Genomic DNA, 27,687 nt, shown 5'->3' on the forward strand with positions numbered 1-27,687 from the left:
GCCTGTGTTCATGTAGGTAAGCGCAGTACCCTGATTTGTCACCTGCAATGTCCACCAGGATATCCACAAATAGTTCTAGGGGTTCAGAACAGTCCACATGCCCTTAGCCTGGGTGTGCAGCTCTCATTTCTTTCTGCGTTTCTTCTCCATGATGGTGCGGACCTCTCGCTCACTCAGTGTGGGATGAACACAATCCGCAATCCATGAGCCGCTCATTACATATGCACATATGTAATGAGTGGCTTATTATTATGCACTGTGTTCATGACACATGCGCAAAGTGGGAACTACTAGTTCTCATCAGGCACAGGGACTGCCTGGAGTTTAAATACCATTTAAAAGGCATTCCCACTGCCTTAAAAATGGTATTTAACCGTGTAGGACTCTGCTTTTTAAACGGGTTGAAATACCGGTTATCTTTAACCGGTATTTCAACTCTGTCGCTTTCCCACTGCAGCCTTAAACGGTAAATTGCACTGAAAAATCGGCAATTTACCGTTTTAGACCTGCAGTGGGAAAGGGGCATATATAGTTATTTTAGAAAATTTGTTAAAAAGGATTGTGATTTCTATAATGTATAATTATTTTGTTTCAACAAGTCTATAAATTAGATGAAACCAGATTTGGAAGATCAGAAAGTCACATACAAGTAGGAGAAAGCTGATGTAGCATATTGCAACAAAATTGTCACAATGCCTAAGCCATATGTTCTGCGATGCACTGAACAATATGCTACAAACTTTAAAAGTCTTAAGTGTATCACATGCACTATGGTTAAGGAATGGTTACCAATAAATTCTGATGGTCTTCGCTATTGGGGGAAAAAATTGTATTGCAGTTTTAGACAATAACACATAATGAGTTGAAAAGCATCTTTTCACAGGTTAAATATAGTTTTAAAAGAGACATTACCCATTTATTAGGAAAATTATTCCACTTATCGATTCTTCAGTAAAACATTGTACGACCTTTTACTGTCAACCTTCCCCATTGTTGACCTAAGTCCACCTAATGACCTGTCGACCTAACCCATGTCGACCATCCTGCATGTAGAGATTTTAAAACAATGTATGGAGCCTTGCTGGGGATGCAGTGGCCCCAGTGGTGGGCGGCCTCCCAGGAAACTTCCCAATGAATTCAATGGCCAATCCGCCACTGGTTGTAGTGACCTATGCGTCTTACACCTCCAATGCTGGAGGGCAGCTACCCTTGTTAGAAAATCTATTAATGCATCTGTTGTTCCTTTGTATTCAGATCCTGACAGCCATTTTGTTATGGCTAAAATTACCATACTTAAAGACTCTTTTGTAATTTGTATGCCTTGCTTATATATTCCCCAAAAAGATTTAAAGGTCTTATTCCTAAATTATATTCTTATGTCCACTCCAGCCTATTTGTAGGAGTAGATTTCAATATGGTAGCCTTACGTGCCATGGATAAGTCCTCTAGTCCAAGATCTGTACCATGTCAGCCCACTATAGATATAAAATATTTCATCACCCACTTACACCTTATAGATTGCTGGAGTCCTTCATCCTACAAATAAGGAGTTCACCTGTTCGCCTGCTGCCCATAATTCCTTGTCCAGAATTGACCAACTCCCCCTATTGGCTATGTTGTTTAAAAAAAATTTGGACTCAGGTATCAATTCCCTTCTGTATATCAGACCTCACCCAGATTTGGTGTACTATTGCATTATCAGTAGATGTGGAGGGTCATCGTCAGTGGCGTTTCCTTTATACCTGTCCTCCTCTATCACGTTTCACAATGCTCTCAAAGCGAAATGGAGGAAGTATATCCACAATAATGCACCCCATGGGGTAGATGCTATTATTGCCGAAGGGTGCGGGGTTGCTATTCGGGTGCCATTTAAATGCTGAAAACGGCACCCAAATTTATCCTATCTGGCACCCTTCCCAGGAACGAATTTGCTTTAAAATATACACACCCCTATGGAGGTGCGAGCACTTTTAAGCAAATTCAGTCCACAGTAAAGTGCACCCAGTGCTGTGATGATTCGCGAGTGCAAATCATCCGCACCCAATAGGATTGACCCCCATGCCTCCAATCCTATGCTCCTTTGGCAAACAGCGAAGTCAGTCATACGTGGTGAGGTTATTTCTTTTGTAGGAAAATTTAGGAAGTATCGGTCGCCTTCATAGTTACAGGCACAAGCCACATTGAAAGATACTTTTGCTGCTTTCAAATGCACCCCCAGTTCAGCAACTAAGGGGTCAATCCTATTGGGTGCAGATGATTGGCACATCAGGGCACAGGGCGCACTTTACGGCGGACTGAATTCACTTAAAAGCGAATTTGCGAATTTGGCCCTGCGAAGGGTGTGAGATAGGCTTAAATCCGGTGCTGTTTTGAGTGTTTAAACGGCACTCAAATGGCAGCTCGCACCCTTCGGCACTAATAGGATCGACCTCTATGTGTGCACATCTGCAGGCCAAGGTCCATTTTGATGCTCTGTTGTAGTGGTCGCCAACCCGTCGCTCGCAAGCTACTGGGAGCTTGTGGTAGCGATCCAGGTGGCTTGACCACTGCAGCCGCCCGTCCCTCCCTCCATTGCCCATCATCGCTTCCCTTCTGAATGGAGGAGAGTGCATCACTCATCTCTCCTTCCCCTCACTGTGTATCCCTGTGACTGGACCATCAGCCAATCAGGAGCCAGCCCGCGAGCTTTGATTTGCTGATGGCCCAGTCACAGCGAAGGGAGGGGAAGGAGAGATGCACAATGTGCTGTGCTCTCCTGCCCTCAGAAGGGAAGCAGCGGTGGTGGAGGAGATGGAGGAGACAGAGACAGACAACCAGCCAGCAGGGGGACACCGGAGTCTCCCCCCCCCCCCCCCCTCGGCAGCAGCAGGAGCAACAACAGTGAGTTGTGCTGCTGCTGGCACAGTGGGGGCATATCTGGCACAGTGGAGGCATACCTGGCACAGTGGGGGCATATCTGGCACCATGGGGGCATACCTGTTTCTGGCACTGTGGGGGCATGCCTGGCACCATGGGAGCATATGTGTATCTGGCACTATTGGGGACATATGTGTATCTGGCACTAATGGGGGCATATGTATATTTTGCACTATTTGGGCATATGTATATCTGGCACTGCACTATTGGGGGCATATGTGTATCACATACCCATTTTCATTGGCCGTTCCCCATGTGGTATCACCCATTTTTTGTACACAGTACCACCAGAGTATTTCTTTAGAATGGCACCACAATCGGGTGGGCGGGTATTGTGGGCGTTGTGTAACTGGCACTACTGGAGGCATGTGTATATATAGCACAGTGTCTACTAAGAGAGCCTGGAGGCAGGACCAGCAGCTCTCAGAGTGCTGGCCATGCCCCCATAGTGGAAAAATGGGGAATGTTGCCTCACAGGAATACCATAATAGTAGGTCATGCTCCCTAATTTCAGGCGTGCGCAGATGTCCCTTCTCCTCTGCCTTCAGTGTTAGGAGGTATGTATGTGGCATATTGGACATTGCAGTGTGTGGCATATTGTCTCTGGGGCATTGCAGTATGTGGCATAATGTGTCAGGGCATTACAGTGTGTGGCATAATGTGTAAAGAGCATTTTTCGATTTTTTTGCAGATTTCTTTTTTTTATTATTTTAGTAGCTCTTCAGGCAGTTTATTTTGTCTTGAGTAGCTCACGGCACAAAAAATGTTGGAGACCACTGCTCTATTGGAATCCCAAGCCATGCAATCCATACATAACTCAACATAATGCCAGTAACCACTAGAGGCCATTCGGCAGACCAAAGTACTCCTCAACAGAAAGTAAAAGCAAAATGATCTGTTTCAAACTTGCTGGATATGGTGAGAGGGATCTGTAAAGACATAGATTGGAGGTAGGAGCAGATAGGGACTAAACCATAATTTTGACGGGCTTTTAACTAGTAATGTTATTATTAGTACAGTAATATATGTTAAAGGTCACAGGAACATCATCATGGTGGACTCTGCACTCTTGTTTCACAAACACTATGTGACTGTTCCCCAGCCCAGTGACAAATACCTGGGGGAGGGTATAAGGAAATTGTTTTGTAATGAGCTAAGTGCAACATTTTAGATTGTGTGTGTGTAGATGAGCAGGTTAGATAGAGACAAATATACACTGTAGAAGAAGAAAACTTCAACAGAAAGTAAACTTATGGTGAATGATTCTTTAAGAGACATGGAGGTGGAAAAGAGACAGGTACGTTTTTAGAGGAACATACTCAAATGTTTGTTTAGCTTGTATTACCTTTTCCATTTTAAGTGGCATTAATACATTAACATTGTAGATTATTAGATGCTTGTTGCCCTGTTGTGTTTGTAGCAATGTTTCTTTCTTACGATATGTCTGCATATACTTGAGCACATGAAAAATGTATATAACTTTATAACAGATTTTAAATATTCCTCGTATGATGTTCTCAATGTTGGAAGGAATATGTATTCATAGTATTTGTGGCTATTTGATAGCATGCATTCCAGATTTGAAAAACAAGCCATTCTTTGACAGAAAACTGAAGGGAAAAAAACGATTTGATTAATAAATAATGTATATACATGATGTGCTTTATACAGTGAGCTACAGTATATATCATTGTAAAACGCAGTTTCTCTCTTTACCTTTGGACGCTGTGTGTAGTTTAAATATACACACACACACACTTATTTTGGGGTAAAGTCCGAGAACAAATATCTTACTGTCTGATGGCAAGTTATGACCAGATTTGTTTTGTGAATAATTTGCTTTCATCCTGCCAAAACATATTTGACAATGGGTAATTCAGTAATATATTGAATACGAATGACTGAAAACAATATATAAAAAAAAAACTACAAGGGGTGTGCAATAGGTTTCTGGATGCAAATAAAGTTTATAAAAGAAGTGAACAGTACTATTTTTTCAAATGATTCGCCAGAGGATAATATGCAAAGTTTCATGCTCTCAAACCACTTCGAAACATAGAAACATAGAATTTGACGGCAGACAAGAACCACTTGGCCCATCTAGTCTGCCCCTTTTTTAGACCAGTTATCTCAAACCATATTTGATCCTTCTTTCTTTGTAAGGATATCAATATGCCTATCCCAAGCATGTTTAAATTGCTCTACTGTATTTGCCTCTACCACCTGTGATGGGTGAAGCAACTGGACCAGTCTGTAGCAGATATGTCGGTACTTGTGAGTTATCCGGGCGCCCGATTTCTAAATCGGGTCGGATCGGGCACATTGCATCGCATCGCATGCGACCATCGGATGCGATGCGATGACCCGATTTTTCCATAGGAATCAATGTTAAAATGGACAGAGTCCATTTTAACATGGAATTCAATGGGAAAAAGGGGTCCTCTTCATACCCCTACTATCCAAGTGGGCATGGAGTTGGATATAAACCTGTGGCGAGCGTAGCGAGCCACCGAGCCCGAAGCGTGGCGAGCGTAGCGAGCCCCGCGAGGGGACACGGAATACCGTCCCCTCGCGGGGCTCGCTTCGCTCGCCACGCTTCGGGCTCGGTGGCTCGCTACGCTCGATATCGTATCGCATCGCATCTGATTATATGCCTTAACTTAAGGCATACAATCAAAAAATCGGGCGCCCGGATAACTCATAAGTACCGATATGTCTTATACATGGATGAAGGTCTCCACTGCAGCATCCACTGACTCTAAATGAATCCCACAAATCTTGCGCTTGATTTGTGGTATCACAAAAAATGCCGCAGGGGGCCAGGACTGGACTGGATTTATTCATGGGCCAGAAAATCCACAACTTTCCTGAATTTGTGAGCAGGTACATTGTTGTAATGAATGAGGGCACCACGAACATACATATTTGGACACCGCCTGGAAATGGCTTCCAGCACTTGAGTACCATTCCCCAGTGTTCTGCTGCAAGAGTGGCATGGTAGCTACTTGACCATTCTTGGCAACAAAAAAGCACCATCTTCTTGGCCATGCTAGGCTTAACCTAGAATTTTTGTGGCTGCGTACCTCCAACTAGGGCCACTGGGCCGAAATTTGTTTGGTTTCAAGGTTTTAACTGTGGATCCAGGATTCATTGGCATCCAGGATTTTTTCCCAGAGTTTGAGTGACCACCATAAAACCTGGCCAAGACATTGCTGCACAAAGTAACCTGAGCCTTCTTCTGGTCCTTAGTCAGCTGATGATGCACCCAAGGCCAACCAGATAGATCCAATGAGATGCCTGTCTCCTATACTAACTGGGCCAAGGTCACCCTGAAATCCACCTCAACAATGGCCTGCATGCCAGTAATTTGTCCTCTGAGATGGCGGACAGATTGTGTTACAGGGACTGTCTTCCATGCTGAAATTCTGCAAACCACTCAAACAAAAACAGCTTGTAGTAGGTCAATATTCTACTGCTGTCACAGACAACTATTAAAGTAGTAAAAGATCATGGGATTTAGTTGAGCTCCATAATGAGGTCGCATCTACTGACTTCTTTGTTGAATGGGGGAGGGGGGGTTGGATTGCACACACTAACTCTAAACACAAAATGTCCAACCATAATAGACACTGCTAATCAGAATAACTATAATAAACTCTGCAGAATAACAGTAAATTTAAGGTGGCCGAAAATATGGGCCCACCAATCGCGACCAGGAGATCTCATCTGGTGGGTCACTACCAAGTTTCAAGTCCCTTTTCTTCCTCAATCTAATAAAGGCACAAAATAAAAAGGTGTCTGACAGTGCTTGTGTTATTCGGATTGACCTTTGTATAAACCAAAAGGTCCAGCACTCATCCGTCTGATCAACTTATCAGCCTGGGTGCCTTTCTAGAGGTATCACTAAGCCCCTCATGTACCATACTAAAGCGGCGGCACTCCAGGACTTTTAAGTGTAAAACTCAGTGGTGTTTAATATCGAGTTTCAGGGCACATAAATAACAAAATGATACTAACAAACATTAATACTCATACATTAGAGCTCACCCGCTGCTGTCTACCTTTTCATGCTCATCCATGGTGTTCACTTCCAGTATCCAATGGGAAGTCATGTGTCCCAGATCCAGCTGACAGTCTAGACGTGAGCAGACAAGTTAATACTAATGAATAAACAAATGGCGAACAGTATATCTTTATATTAACCTTCATCTTGCGGAGTGACAAGTATCAGTTCAACTTCATTGTATAATTATTTGACACTGTACTGTATAGGAATCCGTGCCCTTGTGTAGTAAAATAATTATTTAATCACAAATCTGTTACCCACGGTTCCTGATGGTTACCAGTCCAATGGTTCTGACACATGATGAATATTTTGTATGTGTGACCAATGGTCTGCATTATAGCATATCCACTTTTTATTCATTAGTGCATTACTGTTCTGATATATGGTCTATGATGTATGCAGAATTACTGCTGATTTACTCACACATTGGGCCTGATTCTGGTTCACTCGCAAAAGCAAATTCTCTCTCGAATGGACAAAACCATGTGCACTGCAGGTGGGGCTGCACAGAGAGTTAGATTTGGGTATTATTTTGTTTATTTGCAGGGTAAATACTGGCTGCTTTATTTTTACACTGCAATATAGATATCAGTTTGAAGTACAAACCCCACCCAAATCTAACTATCTCTGCACATGTTACATCTGCCACCTGCAGTGCACATGGTTTTGTCCATTAAAGAGATAATTTGCTTTTGTAGGTGAACCCGAATCAGGGCCATTACCTGTAACCAATGACCTGCACCCTGATGTTTGTACATGTACATTCTTGTGTATATGGTTCCTACCTAAGGGTATATTGTAATAGCATCATAGCTCTATCACTGTGAAGTGCATAACCTGTACATTATATGTTTCTGACTGTTTGGGTTTGTTCTTATAAGTAAGTTAATATGTCTCAGAACAGCATAAAGTATATATGTACGTTATGAGAGAGCACTACTGTTCCTTTTTTTAATATGGAAATGTTCTGAATGAATGGGTATAACTATAGAGGGTGCTATTTCCCAGATTTGTATTCTATGCAATCAAGCAGAGGCGGAACTCTGGGAGGCAATGGAGACATCTGGCGCTGGGCTCCTGCTCCCAAGGGGGCAACTCTCCTCCCCTGAGAGTTTAAATCATTTAAATGAAAGTGGTCGATATTGCATCTGCGGCTGAGTTCTGAAATATATATGTGTTCTCTCTCTGTGTTTCAATAAAGAAAAGGTTTTAGAGCCGTCCGATGGGATGAGATGCAATTTTCCTATGTAATTTATTCACTGCTCTCTTGTCGCGGGCAGATCGCATTGCATGCAATCGCACCTCGCGCAAAATCTCATGCAATTGCATGCGATTTTATAGGGTGCGATGCCATTAACTTTATTATACACTTCTATGACATGCAATGAGTTTTAGGCACCCCCCACTATCCACGCCACTCCGGAGCATCGCAAGTGCAGCGAGCCCCGCGAGGGAGGTGGAACGCGTCCTCCCGACCTTTTCATACTCCCACTATCCACATCGGCGTGGACTTGAAAGATGCTGGAAGATTGCCTGACGCCATCTGGTAAGCATGGTGGAGGTAATGAAGGTCTTGGGCTGCTTTGGTGCTGGTAAAGTGGGATATTTGTACAAGGTCAAATGGATTTTGAAAACAGAAGGCTATAACTCCATTTTGCAACGCCATGCCATACTTTGAGGACAGTGCTTGATTGGAGTTAATTTATTCCTCCTACAGGACAATGACCCTAAGCACACCTCCAAATTATGCAAGAACTATTTATGGAAGAAGCAGGCAGCTAGTATTCTGTCTGTAATGGAGTGGCCACTGCAGTCACCAGATCTCAACCCCATTGAGCTATGGTGGGAGCAGCTTGACTGTATGGCAGTGGTTCCCAAACTTTTTGAATCACGGCTCCCTATAGTATCAGAAATGTTGTCGTGGCACCCCTAGGCCAAAAAAATGTTATGGCATAATTTAGAAAACATTATTAAATTAAGTAAATTGTGTTAATATGTTATCTTTAGGGTCAGTTTTTTGGTGCGTGACAGAATTTGCTTCTGTTTGTCCACATATTTTATGATTGGAAGCCACCAGCACTGGTTTTGCCTATTACATTGACCATAAATAATTTTGAATTGGTCCCAGACCACCAAGCCAGGGCACCCCTGCAGGTGTTCCGTGGCACCCCAGGGTGCCACGGCACACAGTTTGGGAACCACTGCTGTATGGTATGTAAGAAGTGTCCATCAAGCCAATCGAACTTGTGGGAGGTGCTTCAGGAAGCATGGAGTGAATTTTTTTCAGATTACCTCAACAAATTGAAAACCAAAGGTCTGCAATGCCATAATTGCTGCAAAAGAAACATTATTTAACCCCTTCCTGACAGAGCCAGTTTTTGCGTTCCTGACAGAGCCCTTTTTTTCAAATCTGACATGTATCACTTAAGTGGGGATAACTTTTTTTTGCTTTTACTTATCCCAGTGATTTTGAGATTGTTTTTTCGTGACACATTGTACTTCAAATTAGTGGTAAATTTGGGTCGATACAGTCTGTGTTTTTTTTGTGAAAAATACCAAAATGTCGTGAAAAAATGGAAAATTTTGCAATTTGCAAAATGTTAAATTTTCTGCTTGTGAGACAAATAATCATACCACTCAAAATAGTTAATAACTAACATAGACCATATGTCTACTTTATGTTTCCATCATTATTTCAACTTCCTTTTAATTTTTTTGGACACTAGGAGGCTTACAATATGAATAGCAAATTCTCAAATTTTCAAGAAAATTTCAAACACTGATTTTTTTAGGGACCAGTTCAGTTCTGATGTGACTTTGAGGGACTTGTATGTGAGACACCCCCATAAATGATACCATTTCAAAAACTGCACCCCTCACAGTATTCAAAACAGCATTTTATAAGTTTGTTAACCCTTTAGGTGTTTCACAGGAATTAAAACAAAGTGTAGGTGAAATTTCAAAATTTCATTTTTTTTGCAGATTTGCAATTTTAATACATTTTTCTAAGGAACACAGTACATTTTACTAGAGAAATGTGACTAAAAATTGATTCCCCCAATTCTTTTGTTTTCATAAATATCCTATATGTGGCCCTAGTGTGCACGTTGACCAAACCACAGGCTTCATAATAGAAGGAGCACCTACTTGATTTTGGAGCCTCCTTTTTATGAGATTATTTTTTAGGCACCATGTAGGTTTCTAGGCACCATAAGATGCTAAAATTTAGGAAACCCCCAACAAGTGACCCCATTTTGCAAACTACACCCCTCAGGGAATTCATCTAGGGGTATAGTGTACATTTCAAACCCCCAGGGGTTTCACCAATTGTGGTATAACTGGGCAGTGAAAATGAAAAATTAAATTTTTTACACAAAAATGCAGTTCTGGCTCAAAATTTTTCATTTTCAGAAGGTATGAAGGAGAAAAAGCACCCCAAAATCTGTGCCCCAATTTCTCCCGAGTACGGCAATGCCTCACATGTGACCAAAAAATACCATTTGGGTGCATGGCAGGACTCAGAAAGGAAGGAGTGATTTTTGGATTTTGCAGCTCAGATTCTGGTGGAATGTTGGTGGGTGCTATGTTGCATTAGCAAGACCCCCCAAGCACCAATACAGTGGAACCCCCCCACAAGTGACCCCATTTTGCAAACTACACCCCTCAGGGAATTCATCTAGGGGTATAGTGTACATTTCAAACCCCCAGGGGTTTCACCAATTTTGATACAACTGGGCAGTGAAAATGAAAAATTACATTTTTTTACACAAAAATGCAGTTCTGGCTCAATATTTTTCATTTTCATAAGGTATGAAGGAGAAAAATCACCCCAAAATCTGTGCCCCAATTTCTCCCGAGTATGGCAATGCCTCATATGTGACCAAAAAATACCAGTTGGGTGCATGGCAGGACTCAGAAGGGAAGGAGTGATTTTTGGTGGTGGAATGTTGGTGGGTGCTATGTCGCATTAGCAAGACCCCCAAAGCACCAATACAGTGGAACCCCCCCACAAGTGACCCCATTTTGCAAACTACACCCCTCAGGGAATTCATCTAGGGGTATAGTGTACATTTCAAACCCCCAGGGGTTTCACCAATTTTGATACAACTGGGCAGTGAAAATGAAAAATTACATTTTTTTACACAAAAATGCAGTTCTGGCTCAAAATTTTTCATTTTCAGAAGGTATGAAGGAGAAAAAGCACCCCAAAATCTGTGCCCCAATTTCTCCCGAGTACGGCAATGCCTCACATGTGACCAAAAAATACCATTTGGGCGCATGGCAGGACTCAGAAGGGAAGGAGTGATTTTTGGATTTTGCAGCTCAGATTCTGGTGGAATTTTGGTGGGTGCTATGTCGCATTAGCAAGACCCCCCAAGCACCAATACAGTGGAACCCCCCCACAAGTGACCCCATTTTGCAAACTACACCCCTCAGGGAATTCATCTAGGGGTATAGTGTACATTTCAAACCCCCAGGGGTTTCACCAATTTTGATACAACTGGGCTGTGCAAATGCAAAATTACATTTTTTACACAAAAATGCAGTTCTGGCTCAAAATTTTTCATTTTCACAAGGAATGAAGGAGACAAAGCACCCCAAAATCTGTGCCCCAATTTCTCCCGAGTACGGCAATGCCTCACATGTGACCAAAAAATACCATTTGGGTGCATGGCAGGACTCAGAAAGGAAGGAGTGATTTTTGGATTTAGCAGCTCAGATTCTGGTGGAATGTTGGTGGGTGCTATGTTGCATTAGCAAGACCCCCCAAGCACCAATACAGTGGAACCCCCCCACAAGTGACCCCATTTTGCAAACTACACCCCTCAGGGAATTCATCTAGGGGTATAGTGTACATTTCAAACCCCCAGGGGTTTCACCAATTTTGATACAACTGGGCAGTGAAAATGAAAAATTACATTTTTTTACACAAAAATGCAGTTCTGGCTCAAAATTTTTCATTTTCAGAAGGTATGAAGGAGAAAAAGCACCCCAAAATCTGTGCCCCAATTTCTCCCGAGTATGGCAATGCCTCATATGTGACCAAAAAATACCAGTTGGGTGCATGGCAGGACTCAGAAGGGAAGGAGTGATTTTTGGTGGTGGAATGTTGGTGGGTGCTATGTCGCATTAGCAAGACCCCCAAAGCACCAATACAGTGGAACCCCCCCCACAAGTGACCCCATTTTGCAAACTACACCCCTCAGGGAATTCATCTAGGGGTATAGTGTACATTTCAAACCCCCAGGGGTTTCACCAATTTTGATACAACTGGGCAGTGAAAATGAAAAATTACATTTTTTTACACAAAAATGCAGTTCTGGCTCAAAATTTTTCATTTTCAGAAGGTATGAAGGAGAAAAAGCACCCCAAAATCTGTGCCCCAATTTCTCCCGAGTACGGCAATGCCTCACATGTGACCAAAAAATACCATTTGGGCGCATGGCAGGACTCAGAAGGGAAGGAGTGATTTTTGGATTTTGCAGCTCAGATTCTGGTGGAATTTTGGTGGGTGCTATGTCGCATTAGCAAGACCCCCCAAGCACCAATACAGTGGAACCCCCCCACAAGTGACCCCATTTTGCAAACTACACCCCTCAGGGAATTCATCTAGGGGTATAGTGTACATTTCAAACCCCCAGGGGTTTCACCAATTTTGATACAACTGGGCTGTGCAAATGCAAAATTACATTTTTTACACAAAAATGCAGTTCTGGCTCAAAATTTTTCATTTTCACAAGGAATGAAGGAGACAAAGCACCCCAAAATCTGTGCCCCAATTTCTCCCGAGTACGGCAATGCCTCACATGTGACCAAAAAATACCATTTGGGTGCATGGCAGGACTCAGAAAGGAAGGAGTGATTTTTGGATTTAGCAGCTCAGATTCTGGTGGAATGTTGGTGGGTGCTATGTTGCATTAGCAAGACCCCCCAAGCACCAATACAGTGGAACCCCCCCACAAGTGACCCCATTTTGCAAACTACACCCCTCAGGGAATTCATCTAGGGGTATAGTGTACATTTCAAACCCCCAGGGGTTTCACCAATTTTGATACAACTGGGCAGTGAAAATGAAAAATTACATTTTTTTACACAAAAATGCAGTTCTGGCTCAAAATTTTTCATTTTCAGAAGGTATGAAGGAGAAAAAGCACCATAAAATCTGTGCCCCAATTTCTCCCGAGTATGGCAATGCCTCATATGTGACCAAAAAATACCAGTTGGGTGCATGGCAGGACTCAGAAGGGAAGGAGTGATTTTTGGTGGTGGAATGTTGGTGGGTGCTATGTCGCATTAGCAAGACCCCCAAAGCACCAATACAGTGGAACCCCCCCACAAGTGACCCCATTTTGCAAACTACACCCCTCAGGGAATTCATCTAGGGGTATAGTGTACATTTCAAACCCCCAGGGGTTTCACCAATTTTGATACAACTGGGCAGTGAAAATGAAAAATTACATTTTTTTTACACAAAAATGCAGTTCTGGCTCAAAATTTTTCATTTTCATAAGGTATGAAGGAGAAAAAGCACCCCAAAATATGTGCCCCAATTTCTCCCGAGTATGGCAATGCCTCATATGTGACCAAAAAATACCATTTGGGTGCATGGCAGGACTCAGAAGGGAAGGAGTGATTTTTGGATATTGCAGCTCAGATTCTGGTGGAATTTTGGTGGGTGCTATGTCGCATTAGCAAGACCCCCCAAGCACCAATACAGTGGAACCCCCCCACAAGTGACCCCATTTTGCAAACTACACCCCTCAGGGAATTCATCTAGGGGTATAGTGTACATTTCAAACCCCCAGGGGTTTCACCAATTTTGATACAACTGGGCTGTGCAAATGCAAAATTACATTTTTTACACAAAAATGCAGTTCTGGCTCAAAATTTTTCATTTTCACAAGGAATGAAGGAGACAAAGCACCCCAAAATCTGTGCCCCAATTTCTCCCGAGTACGGCAATGCCTCACATGTGACCAAAAAATACCATTTGGGTGCATGGCAGGACTCAGAAAGGAAGGAGTGATTTTTGGATTTTGCAGCTCAGATTCTGGTGGAATGTTGGTGGGTGCTATGTTGCATTAGCAAGACCCCCCAAGCACCAATACAGTGGAACCCCCCCACAAGTGACCCCATTTTGCAAACTACACCCCTCAGGGAATTCATCTAGGGGTATAGTGTACATTTCAAACCCCCAGGGGTTTCACCAATTTTGATACAACTGGGCAGTGAAAATGAAAAATTACATTTTTTTACACAAAAATGCAGTTCTGGCTCAAAATTTTTCATTTTCAGAAGGTATGAAGGAGAAAAAGCACCCCAAAATCTGTGCCCCAATTTCTCCCGAGTACGGCAATGCCTCATGTGTGACCAAAAAGTGGCAGGACTCAGAAGGGAAGGAGTGATATTTGGATTTTGCAGCACAAATTCTGGTGGAATGTTGGTGGGTGCTATGTCGCATTAGCAAGACCCCCAAAGCACCAATACAGTGGAACCCCCCCACAAGTGACCCCATTTTGCAAACTACACCCCTCAGGGAATTCATCTAGGGGTATAGTGTACATTTCAAACCCCCAGGGGTTTCACCAATTTTGATACAACTGGGCAGTGAAAATGAAAAATTACATTTTTTTACACAAAAATGCAGTTCTGGCTCAAAATTTTTCATTTTCAGAAGGTATGAAGGAGAAAAAGCACCCCGAAATCTGTGCCCCAATTTCTCCCGAGTACGGCAATGCCTCACATGTGACCAAAAAATACCAGTTGGGTGCATGGCAGGACTCAGAAGGGAAGGAGTGATTTTTGGATTTTGCGGCTCAGATTCTGGTGGAATGAATGGTGGGTGCTATGTGGCATTAGCAAGACCCCCGAAGCACGGTGAAATGATGAACCTAAAAATCCATAGATGTGTGGTATATTTTAAAACACTCCTTTATACATAGGCCGGGTTTGTCGGGGCAAGTGTCACACTGGAAAATAGTTTGCTTTCTTATTCCCTTTTTATAGCAAACTTTGCACCTTTTTTGTGTCCTGCCCTTTTTTCCAGTGGAGGGGATTTCATCAGGAAAATGCTGCCCTGGTACAATACGGGGGCCAGTACTAGAAGTACTGGGGCCCTCTGCCTGCTGGTTCCCAAATACTAGGCCCTTTATGACTTCCTCTTGAAAGTGCATAAATGTCCCCCTCTGGCCGGTAGAACGGAATAGCACGTAAGCGTTATACAGTGCCATCTGGATGATATACACGGCCAGCTTCTTGTACCAGATTTTTGTTTTCCGCAGGGCACTGTACGGCTTCAGTACCTGATCTGAAAGATCCACTCCGCCCATGTACCTATTGTAATCCAGGATACAATTAGGTTTTGAGGTGTGGGTACTGGTACCTCGTACAGGGACGGAGGTGGTACTGTCTCCGTGAATTGTTGTCAGTATAAGGACATCCCTCTTGTCCTTATATTTGACCAACAACATATTTTCGGTGCATATTCCCCTGCTTTCACCCCTTCTCATTACTTGGGCAATGTGCGTTTTTGGGAGGCCTCTTTGGTTCTTGCGCACAGTACCGCAAGCTGCTGTACCTCTTGAACCAAGGGCCTTAAACAGGGGGATGCTGGTGTAAAAGTTATCCACATAGAGGTGATAACCTTTATCCAGGAAGGGGTGCACTAAATCCCAGACAATTTTTCCACTAACACCTACGAGGGAGGGGGGGCATTCTGGCGGTTCAATTCTTGAATCCTTCCCTTCATATACCCTAAACCTGTGGGTGTACCCTGAGGTGCTTTCACACAGCTTATACATTTTTATGCCATACCTTGCCCTCTTACTGGGAAGGTACTGGCGGAATTTAACCCTTCCTTTAAAATGTATAAGGGACTCGTCTATGCAAATGAATTTATCTGGGATGTACATCTCTTCAAATTTGGCACTGAAATGATCAATGACCGGCCTGACTTTGAATAGCCGGTCAAAGGTGGGATCATCTCTGGGTGGGCACTGTGCATTATCGTTGTAATGCAAAAATTTAAGGATCGTCTCAAATCGAGCCCGGGGCATGGCCATACGGTAAAATGGGGTGCTGTACAGAACATCTGTACTCCAATATTGCCTAATTTCTGGCTTTTTTACTATGCCCATATGAAACACCAGACCCCAAAACGTCATCATCTCTACTGCATCTACAGGGGTCCACCTAGCAAATGATGACGTGGGGTTTTGAGCAATAAACTGCTGGGCATATAAATTAGTTTGGTCCACCATTAAATTTATAAAATCATCAGAGAAAAATAATTTGAAAAAGTCAATTTCTCTGAGACCTGTGGAATCAAATTGGATTCCTGGCATGGCCAAAAACTCAGGAACCTGGGGCTCAAAATTGTCTGGTGGTGGGGTCCATACGAGATCAATTATTGGGGGGGGTCTCAGCTGCTCTACGGGGGCGTCTTTGAGGGGGTCCCTCATCACTAGAGGAGGAAGAGGAGCTTAAGACGAAGCCTTCAAATTCCCCGCTTGCATCACTGGCTGTGTCAGAGTCAGAGGCAAGCATGGCATATGCCTCCTCCGCTGAATACATTCTTCTGGATGACTGGGATGACATTTGGGATGACATTTGGGATGCCATTTTTATTTTTGTGTTACTGGTAGTGAAATGTTTCAACACGTGTATAGTGTAGGGGGGGGTACAAACTTTATTTCAACCCGGGGGGTATGTAGTGTGTAGTGTGTATGTAGTGCAGAAAAAAAAAAATACTTTATACAAAAAAAAAAAAATTGAAGGGGTTAAAAAAAAAAAAAATTGAAGGGGTTAAAAAAAAAAAAATTGAAGGGGTTAAAAAAAAAAAAAAAAGGTCCTGCGCCAAAAATTGAGCACAGATGTTGGTCAGTTACGTCCGTCACTGAACAGCGCTCAAAGGCAACAGGAATTTGATCAAAAAAAAAAAAAAAGATCAACCCTGTGCCGAAAAAGCTGATCAGTGATGTACGTCACTGATCAGCGCACAGTGGCCACAGGACACCCACAAAATCACAGTGTGTGTAAAAAAAAAATTAAAAAAAGACCCCACAGCAGCCTCAAAAAAAAAAAAGGTGATCAGTGATGCGACACTGATTACCAGTGAGGGGCAGCAGGTGCACAACCTTTGGTGCAACTGACAGTGCAACTGGCAGCAACTGGCAGGTATATATATAAAAAAAAAAACCTCTGCACCCCCAAAAAGTTGCTGATCACCTCAGATATAGTGATCAGCACAAAAGGCGGGGGCAGCAGACACAAAATTTAGCACTCTCTATCACTCTCTGTCACTATCTCTCTCTATCTCTCTATCTCTCACTATCTATCACTCTATGACACTGCAGCAGCAGCACTGACAGTTATATATATGAAAAATAACCCCTGCACCCCCAAAAAGTTGCTGGGGGTGCACAAAATGGGGGCAGCAGACACAAAATATAGCAGTCTCTATCACTCTCTGTCACTATCTCTCTCTATCTCTCTATCTCTCTATCTCTCACTATCTATCACTCTATAACACTGCAGCAGCAGCACTGACAGGTATATATATATATAAAAAAAACCCTGCGCCCCCAAAAAGTTGCTGATCAGTTAATTTATACTGATCAGCACAAAAGGGGGGGCAGCAGTCAGTTATATAAAAAATATATAGCACAATCTGTCACTATCTCTCTATCTCTCTCTATCTCTCTCTCTCTATCTCTCTATCTATAACTATATCACACTGCAGCAGCACAAAATATAGCACTCTCTGACACTATCTCTCTCTATCTCTCTCTATCTATCTCTCTCTATCTAACGCTATTACACTGCAGCAGCACAAGTTCACAGGAAGTCACAAGTAGTAACAGGATCCAGGAAGCATCCAGCACACTACAAGCAGTAATGAAGCAGTGATCAGGTAAGTATTTTGCTCAGTTCAGGTCAGTATACTGCGGCAGCTAGGCACGGTGACCGCACTGCACGCAATTCCAGACCGGAATGGCGTCTGCAGTGCAGTCACCGTTAGTTTAAATCTCCCTCCTTGGCTGTGATTGGTCCGTCGGTCCGACGAACCAATCACGGCCTTTGGGGGCGGGCGGGGTGAGGTGGGGTGACACCAGTGTCACCCTTACACCCCGCGGTGATTGGTGCTGTACTTTACAGCACCAATCACCTCCGATCGCGTGTCACCGGCGAACGTTATTCGCCGGTGACACAGAAAACGCTGTAATTGGCTGTTCACACTGAACAGCCAATCACAGCGATCGCCGACGGGGGGGGCGGCATCGCAGCCCCCTCTGGGCATGCAGGGACATGTCTGCTGTCAGGGACAGCAGACATGTTGAAACTGTCACCGCGTCTATAGACGCGGTGACAGTTACAAGCCATGACGTACATTTACGCCATGTGTCGGGAAGTACTTCCCGACCATGACGTAAATGTACGTCAAATGTCGGGAAGGGGTTAATGAAAGCAAAGTTTGAAGGACAAAATTATTATTTAAATTAAAATATTTTTTTCTATCCTTACCAATGCTCTATTCATTTTGCAACTCATTTGATAAATAGAAGTCAGATTTCATGTAAAAAGGTGCTCTTGAAAAAGGTGGTTATCCACCGAAACAGGCTGTCTAGCAGATTGGTTATGGGACCAGCGTGGAGCTCCACGGGTACTATGGTGATGGCCATAAGTGACCTACAGCTATTTTTCCTAATGCAATATGTTGCCATGTGTTTTAAGATTTGCTCAAATATGGACTTACAAATATATGCTTAAAATTACTTGTGAATATTTGGTGTAAAGATGTCGTTTCTCTCAGTAGAGGAAAAATTGCATATTTAATAAATAATGGGATCTGGTATATATATATATATATATATATATATATATATATATATATATATATATATATATATATATATATATGGAAAAGGGTGAGATGGGCGCCTTCTAGTGCAGTAAAAAAGTAATTCACAGTGGATCCCTCCACCACAGGTTATAACAGCACCCCAAAAAATTGAAGGAGCACTATTAACAGTGGTATCCAACCACTGTATTATGAGCGCATCAGATCTAGTTCAGGACTCACTATTTATAGTAGTGCCAATCTACCAATTTCAGAAGTGAGTTTCCTGCCATCATGGCTACTCACTTCCGGTTCCAGGAGGTTTGGAACACAAAACGTAATTTCCGGAAGTTACCTTGGAATGCATGGGACTTCCAGTTCCGGTTGTTTGGTCTATCTCTGAATGAAATCTCGGTTAGCAGAGTCCGTACTTAACTTCTGGGTTTCCTGTTTCCTGTCTATATGGAACACACTCTTCACTGGTTGCTATGGTGACAAGGACCCCGACCTTCAACAACTTACATTTGCATCCCTAATAAATCATCTCTATGCTTGGAAACTGGACAGAGGATCCGTCGCACTGGTGGGTTTATCGGTCACAGTGCCAGCCCAACAGGTGCTTCTCTGCTCTAACAGCCCCATATTCAGACATTTAGAATTATGATTAAACAATCGTTGGTGAAACAGACAATAGTTTAACAACAGATACAGGTACAGTAAATATAAAAACGTAATCATTATATATATATACATATAAAAAGGCAATACCAAAAGACATGGATAGAAACAGATGTGCAAATTCCTAATAGCAGCAGTTGGACATTAAAAGTAACCATCATTTAAAAATTACTATACAAAAGGAGCTAACTCATAATTATCATTCAGCCAATTGGGTGTCAGGGTACCCAATTCATGTATCCAGAACATTTCACGTCTAGATAACAGGTTATCCCTATCTCCCCCTCTGGGACCCAATGTCACGTGCTCCAAAACTTTAAATTTAAAATCTTCTATACTATTGTTATGATATTGTTTGTAATCCCTAGGTACTGTATGACCTTCCATTTTATTTTTAATTCCCCTTACATTTTCTTGAATTCTTATTTTCAAGTGGCATTTGGTTTTACCAATATACTTGAGGCCACATGTACACTCAAGCATATAAAATACCCAGCATGTATTGCAGTTGACCAAACTCTTGAGTTTTTATGTTTTTGATCCATCAAAATTACTAAAATTTCTAAAAACAGAATGTGTAAATCTGCAGATATTGCACTTATTACATTTGTAAAACCCCTTTGCTTGGTCCCAGGGGTTGATTGTTTTTGTTTTCTTTTTTTAAAAGCATACTGGGTGCCAGAGTGTCTTTAAGATTTTTGGCTTTTTAAAAAACTACATCTGTCCTCGTTGGAAGGATTTTATTTAAAACGGGGTCTGTATGTAAAATGTCCCAGTGTTTCACTAAGATCTTTCTGATATTCTGTTCCTAGGAGTTGAATGTGTAATAAAATTAATCCGATCTTCTCTTCTACTCTACATCTTATATCTCAAACAGTCTTTTCTAACCATACTCTTTGTTCTTTCTATGGCTTTTAAAACATCCTTTGGGTATTCCCTTTCCACAAATCTCTTTCTATAGATTTCCACTTGTCTATCACAATCTGATGTTTCCGTGCAATTTATTTTTATTCATGAAAACTGTGAGAGTGGGGTATTTGTTTTCCACTATTTCTTGTGGTTGCTCCTGAAATGAACGTAGGAGTTAGCATCTACCGTTTTCACTACATTTTTTGTAACAATTTTTTCTCCTTCACTTTTCAAAATTAGGTCCAGGTATTCCACTTCTTTCTTACTTATTTTGTATGTGAAAGATAAGTTGTAATCATTGTCCTCTAGTGCTTTGAGGAACAGCTCGAAATCTTCTCATGTTCCATTCCAAATGATCAAGATATCATCGATACATCTCTTAAACAGTACTATCCGGTCCAAAAAGGATCGTTGTATTAAATATTATTTTACTCCCAGCTCCCCCCATGCAAATTCGCAAAGCTGGATGAAAACATCATCCCCATTGTTGTTCCACATGTTTGCAAAAAGAACAGCTCAAGGATGTTAAAATAATTATGGATTAAAATTAGAGATGTGCAGGCTCTGATTTACTCTGATTTACTCTGATTTCAAAGCAGGATCTTATTGGCTATCAACTGTCAACAACTGTCATGTGATTTGGGATAGCCAATAAGATCCTGCTTTGAAATCAGAGTAAATCAGAACCTGCACATCTCTAATTAAAATAAACCTCATTAAGATGTAAATAAACTCTTTTAAGATAGCCTTTACATCTTGATCTGCATTCAAAAACTCCATTCAGGATTAAATTCCTTTTTCATGGTCTATGGATGTATACAGTATAGTGATTGGATATCCACTGTTACCCATAGATAGTTCTCTTTCCATGTTAATCCTTCCAGAGTCTGCAGGATCGCTGTGGTATCTGTAATGTAGGATGTTAAAGTTGATATATATATCTTAATAAATACCTCCGCATACTTAGAAAGACTTGATGATAAGGAATCTATCTCTGAGATGATTGGTCGTCCCGGGGGATTCATTAACCTCTTATGGATTTTCGGGAGAAAATAGAACACCAGGATTACTGGAGAGTTCTTTATCAAAAACAGGTATTTTTCCTGTTCAATTATTCTCTGGTAAAGGGCTTGTACTAGGATGAATCTCAGGTCCTCCAGAAACTCTGCTGTTGGATCCTTTGGTAGTTGTAGATATGACTTTGTGTCTCCCAACAGTCTCAGGGTTTCCTGTTCGTACTCTTGGCTATTCATTAGTCTGCCCTTTGTCTGCACATTTCAGTACTAGTTCTTTTTTTTTTTTTTAAGGCATTCAAAGATTGTTTTTCAAAATGTGTTAGATTATTCGCCGGTTTCCGTTTCTTTACATCAATTCCTTCCAGGTCCTTCTTCACTAACTCATAAAACAGATCTATGTTTGTACTTCTGGACTTCAGAGGATAACATTTCCAGACCTGTTTCAATCCAGACTTCGATCTAACCGATTCTGTTTGGATATTCAAATTTTCCTTTTTCGTGAAATTTCTTACAAATTGATTAAGGTCTGTAAAAATTTCAAATTGATTCATATTAGAGCTTGGAGCAAAAGACATACCCTTGTTCAATAATGTAATCTCTGTCTCCGTCAATTTATGATCTGACAGGTTGTACATGCCTCCATCCCCCATTTCCTATTCCTTTGATTCTATCAATTTTTTATGTTTCTCCTTTTCTTGTACTTGCTTAAACTTATCCCTCTTGTTCCTCGTTTTCTACAAGTCTTCACTTTAAATGTGATGCTCTGTTTACTACTTCTCTCACCACCTGTATCCTCCTTTGCGGATTTTCTGAGGCCGTTGTGGTTAAAAAACCTTCTGATTTCTGTTCATCTTTCTGTTTGTTCAATGTAGAATATCTGTGGGCTGTATCAAAATTCACTCTTTTTGGTGTGTGCACTCAATGGTAATTTTTCGATCCTTGTGGTACGGTTCTCCATTCTTTATACTGCCTTTGTCTGGAGTTATCTCTACTTCTAATCAAGCCAGACCTTTTGCATTCCACTTTTTGATTCTCTTTGCATCATAATCATACTCGTCCCTGTTATGTTTCTTTTCTTTGGTGCGTATAACTTCCTCCTCTATTCTTTCTAATTTTTCACTAACACTATCTAATTTGCTTTAAAATTCTCACTATTCTTATGTTCCTCCACTTTCTGCTTCCTTTAATATAAGTTATTTCTCCAACCTGACTAAATCTCTGAACTTTTGTTCTACAATTAGGTTCATGAGTCTCATAGAGCAGTCATGAAGCACCTGGTCCCATTGTTTTGTAAATTGGGTACTTGTTTCCTGGCTCGGCGCCCATCTCGTTGATTGTATGCCTTAAGTTTAAGGCACTTAAGGCATACAATCAATGCGATGGACCCGATTTTGTGTCAATCACCAGATAATTTGCCGGTGAAAGACAAAACCGGGTTGATTGCGTCCATCGCGGCCAATAATAATGGGCCGCGATGCGACTGACGCGATCAACCCGATTTTCCCATAGGGAACAATGTTAAATTATTTTTAAAGTGAAAATTGGGTTGATCGCGTCGGTCGCGGGCCATTATGTGAAATGGGCCAATGTGGCCCATTTCACATTGAATATGGTTAAAAAGTATGTTTCAAATGCCCCCCCCCATTGTTAACGCCACCCCACTATTGATGCCAACCCAAAGCGTGGCGACCGCAGCGAGCCCGCGAGTGCAGCGAGCCCTAAGCGTGGCGAGCGCAGCGAGCCCCGTGAGGGGACGCGGATACCTGTGAAGCCCGTGAGGGGACGCGGATACCTGTGAAGGTATCCGCGTCCCCTCGCGGGCGCGCTGCGCTCGCCACGCTTCGGGCACTATATAGAATCAGCTCCACGCTGATGTGGATAGTAGGGGTATGAAAAGGTCGGAGGACGCGTACAATGGGGGGGGGGCATTTGAAGCATAAGGGGGGGTTTGGTATTAAAATGGGGGGTTTTGGGGCTTTTTATATTGAAATCAATGTCAAATCTGGTCTCAGGGACCATTTTACATTGATTCCAATGTAAAAATCGGGTCGTTCGCGTCGATCGCATTGCATGCAATTTGGTTGGCATGCGATGCGATCGACCCGATGGATACAATCAAAATCGGTGGCGCAGTGCTAGGAAACAAGTACCGTAAATTGCTCATTCATACTTACAATTGTGGGTTCTTTTTATATCCTCAGGCACCTCGGCACTCTATCCATTTTTATATACTGCTCCAGACTCGCAACTAGTAGCAGATGACACAACTAGTGGAGGGTGAGGATCATCTAAAAATTAAGTGAGTACTTGTTTCCTAGCACGGCGCCCGTCAAGTTGATCGCATGCCTTAAGTTTAAGGTACTTAAGGCATGCGATCGATGCGATCAACCCGATTTTCTGTCAATAACCAGCGTATTTGCCGGTAAAAGAAAAAAATCGCGATTTTCCCATAGAGAATAATGTTAAAGGATTTTTAAAGTTAAAATCACGTTGATCGCGTCAGTCGCGGGCCATTGTAATGGCCCGCGATGCGATCAACGCGATCAATGCGATTTTACAAAGGGAACAATGGGAAATGGGCCAATATGGCCACATTATCATTGCATATAGTTATAGAGTCTGGTTAATGCCCCCCCATTGTTAACGCCACCCCACTATTGACGACAAACCGAGGGGCGGCGGTACGCGTCGTCTGACCTTTTCATGCCCCCACTATCCACGTCGGCGTGGAGTTGATTTTATATAGTGTGGCGAGCGCAGCGTTTCTTATTTAATAGTTTTTTAATTTTTTAAGTCTACTTGTCATCTGTATACATTAACATGGCTGTATATAGGTCGTGGAGTGTGATATCGATATGTATATGCTGATTTTTATTGTGAAAGATTGCTCAGTTTCACTCATTCACGGGAGTCTGGTAGTTAATAAATTACGCAGATTTTTATGCTGGTTCTACTGGTAACAGCGTTTAGCGGTGTTCACCCCCTGACATTCAGACTAAGTCCTTATGTCTCAATAATTACCTGGTGATTTACCACGATATGTGGATTGTCCGTTTAGCGGCGAATCTACACCATTACTATGTAGTTAGATACGCTGGCTAAGTTTGTGTTGTGAAATTGGGGCAGTCTCCAGCTCCGGTCGGTCATGATTGACAGGTCCGGTGTGGTTATAGGCTGGATGTGCACACGTAGTAGCCACGCCCTCTGATGAAGTCCTATGACGAAACGCATCAGGGCGTACGTCGTGCCTCTCCAGCTGATCCTGCTCCTGCCTCCGGCGGTCCGAAACATCCCTGATTGTTGTATAGCAAGCCAGCGGTGCAGCTTTCTGCAGGTTGTTTGTGGACACCCGTGCCTGGATGATCGTGAGCAGTTTTGCTTTGATTTTACTTGTAAAATTGTGTGGTATCCAGTCCACAGTGCTTTGTTTTATGGTACGAGTCTTTGACTCTTTTTACCTTGGAGAGTTTCTCTCTTTCATTTAACTGTTACTCGTTTAATGCACCATGAAGCGCCTCTCTCTTTACATTTTCTTCTAGATCTTCATCCTCTGTGGGTTCCAGAGGCTTTGCTACAGAGAAAGTGCTGCATTTCCATTCTGGTCTTTGGTGCCCAGTTCCCTTGACAAAGGGTCCCTAATTTACTGGTGACTTTGGACTATATTTTAGCGCATGGTCTTACATTTTTTTACCATATATATATATATATATATATATAGTATATATATATATATATATCCCTATATTGAATGCAGAAAATTATTATAGTTTTTTTTATTGTATATGGAGAAAGAACAAGGGGGACTGCACAGCGCTCGGAGGGTGGAGACCCCTAGCGGCCCGCACTCCTTGGGGAAAAGTCTCGGTTCCCCTGTAGGTACAAAGGCAAAAATAGAAGGGTGGAGTGCTGGCGCTCAGGGTTTTTTTGTGGTTGGTTCGGTGTATTGTCAAATACTGGGAGCTAAAACTGTGGGCTGGGTGTTCTGCTGGTGGAAACAGGGGGCAATAACTGTGGGCTGGGTGTTGGTGTTGAAACTGGGAGCAATAACTGTTGGCTGGGTGTTGAAGATGAGAGTGACGGGAAGGCGATCTTTGACTAGATGATTGCAAGCTGTCCCGCGGTGAGGCAATGCCTGTTGTCTCCCCGATGGGTGATGGTGTTAAGGTATCTAGATCCCTTCACGTCAATCCTGGGGTTGGTGTATGTACCTCCGAAGACAACGTAAAACGGTTCAGGGTATGCAAGTTGTGTGTTGAAACGGTGATAGTATCTTACCGTGAGATTCCGATGTATCGGTGGATGTCGATGGTGTGTGCCTTCCCCAATCCTGATGCGTTGACACGGTTCCAGATTTTAGTGTGTCCGTGTAGTGGGTGGAAGGGGACTTATGGGGGTGCACGTATACAAATGAAAGAGGTGAGCTGGTGTATTTACAAGGTAAATTTATTGTGACTATTTACAGATAGAGTAACAATAAAGTTAGCAATGATAAAATTACCAGTAGCAACTGGAATAAGGAAGCATATATTGAAAAAGAGCAGGTATTACCATGAGTAGTGTAGCCACACGCGTTTCATCCTTGGTGAGGACTTTTTCAATGGCACCCTTCTATTTTTGCCGTTTTTATTGTATATGATCATTTGGGTAAATTAATGATGTCACATGTCATATGATGCACTTCCCGTCTATATGGTATTTAAACCCTGACAAGCTTGAGAGTGACAGACCTTTGAAAAAGTTGTTAGACAACAACGAAACGCGTCAGCTTTGCCTGCCATTGGACATTGGACTTTCTTTTCAACATACCACTTGAACCAGCTCCCCCACCAACATCTATCTTGGATCCCCCAAAACTTTTCTGTATCCTAATACACCACCACCTGCTCATTCATTGGAGACCCACCTGTACATCTACAGGATTACCTGATATTAACATCTTCAGGAAAAAAACTTGAAACTTCAGTAGGTTTATGGACACCCACAGTACCAGCTATATGGAGTACAAAATGGGAGACCAAGTCTAATCAATCCAAAAGGAAGCATTAATAGGAACAAGCAGGAACCACAAAAATATTCCTCTGTCCTTAAGCATTAATTTTATTTGTGCATATAATTGTTGTGAGTATATACGGTTTATTAAGAAATTTATATTTTAATGTGATACCCAATTTTTTAATTTGTGTTAATTTTTAGCTAAGCGCTTCACCACCTTCTTTTTTCTTTTGCTCCTGGGCAAATGTTATTGGTTAGTCAAAAGCTGCAAGTTTTTCACTTGAGGACAGGCAGGCAGGAGGCTGTCGCTACCTGCCTATTTGTTGTGCCCTGGTCCCCGGCTGAAGAGACCTCAGTCTCTGTAAAGGTATCAGCGCCCCACACGCGGCAGCTTCGCGACCCTCCCCCAGCCACACCGCCACCTGGCCAGCTAAGACAGTTGTGAGTAAAGTCTGACCGCTCCTTTCAGGTCAGACAGAATTTAACAGGCGGTGGTAGCAGAGGGTTTCTGTACAAACTCTGGTGCCATGGAGAGGGAGCAGCCGAAGGGAGGAGCTTATCGCGCGATAGGCTCCCAGCAGTCCCGGCTTTCTCTCTGGCCTCACAGGGTGGCACTGGTGGCCATTTTATTTCTTTTGGCACCTCTGCATGCTGCTGGAAGTGTCAGGGATCACAGTTTATTTGTCAACTCCTGTTCACCAGTGTCTGGCCTGCTACAGCTCTACACAAGGTCTATGAGTAACTCAGTGGAGGTTTCGAGCCAGGTGAGACTTGTTTGGGCCAAATTTACAAATCTACAAATTTAGGCCAGAGCTCTAATTTACACAATAGCGCAGTTGAGACAGTGCCAGCCCTCCTTATGTCTACTGTCTCTCCTGTCAGTGTTTCACACTTACTATCTATACTTGTGTGTATTTAAAGTGTAACTGTATTTAAAAAGTGTATCTGCTTGTGAGGGACACATTATGGTGGGAGGAAGCACCAAAAAGGTAGCTTGCAAAAAGTGTAATACTAAGTTTACACAGTCTGCTGAGGGGATAATGCTGTGTGATAAATGCACTACAAATCCTCCTCTGTCACAGTCACATGGGGACACTCCTACCTGGGCTTCTCAGCTCACAGACATATTGGGGCAGATGTATTAAGCCTGGAGAAGAGATAAACTGGAGATAAAGTGGAGATAACATGGAAGAGATAAGGCACCAGCCAATCAGCTGTGTTTGAAATATGACAGTTGGGATCTGATTGGCTGGTGTGTTATCTCCTTCCAC

General features: G+C 42.5%; 1 protein-coding gene across 4 annotated transcripts in view; it reads left to right on the forward strand.

The window, feature by feature from the left end:
- Positions 1-4,056: 4,056 nt before the first annotated feature.
- Positions 4,057-27,687, forward strand: part of CREB3L3 (cAMP responsive element binding protein 3 like 3) — a 70,637-nt gene continuing 47,006 nt past the window's right edge. For 2 of the 4 annotated variants that reach the window (XM_083179383.1, XM_083179384.1), the window contains exon 1: positions 4,057-4,213. In XM_083179383.1, the coding sequence (XP_083035509.1) occupies positions 4,169-4,213 (45 nt within the window). In that variant the 5' untranslated portion in view covers positions 4,057-4,168. Of the gene's footprint in view, positions 4,214-23,625; positions 23,724-27,687 lie in introns of all 4 variants that reach the window. The other 2 variants (XM_083179386.1, XM_083179385.1) reach the window with 2 other exon arrangements.

Source organism: Crinia signifera, chromosome 1, assembly GCF_055691185.1.
Source record: "Crinia signifera chromosome 1, ASM5569118v1, whole genome shotgun sequence".
In the NCBI taxonomy this organism is placed as follows: Eukaryota; Metazoa; Chordata; class Amphibia; order Anura; family Myobatrachidae; genus Crinia; species Crinia signifera.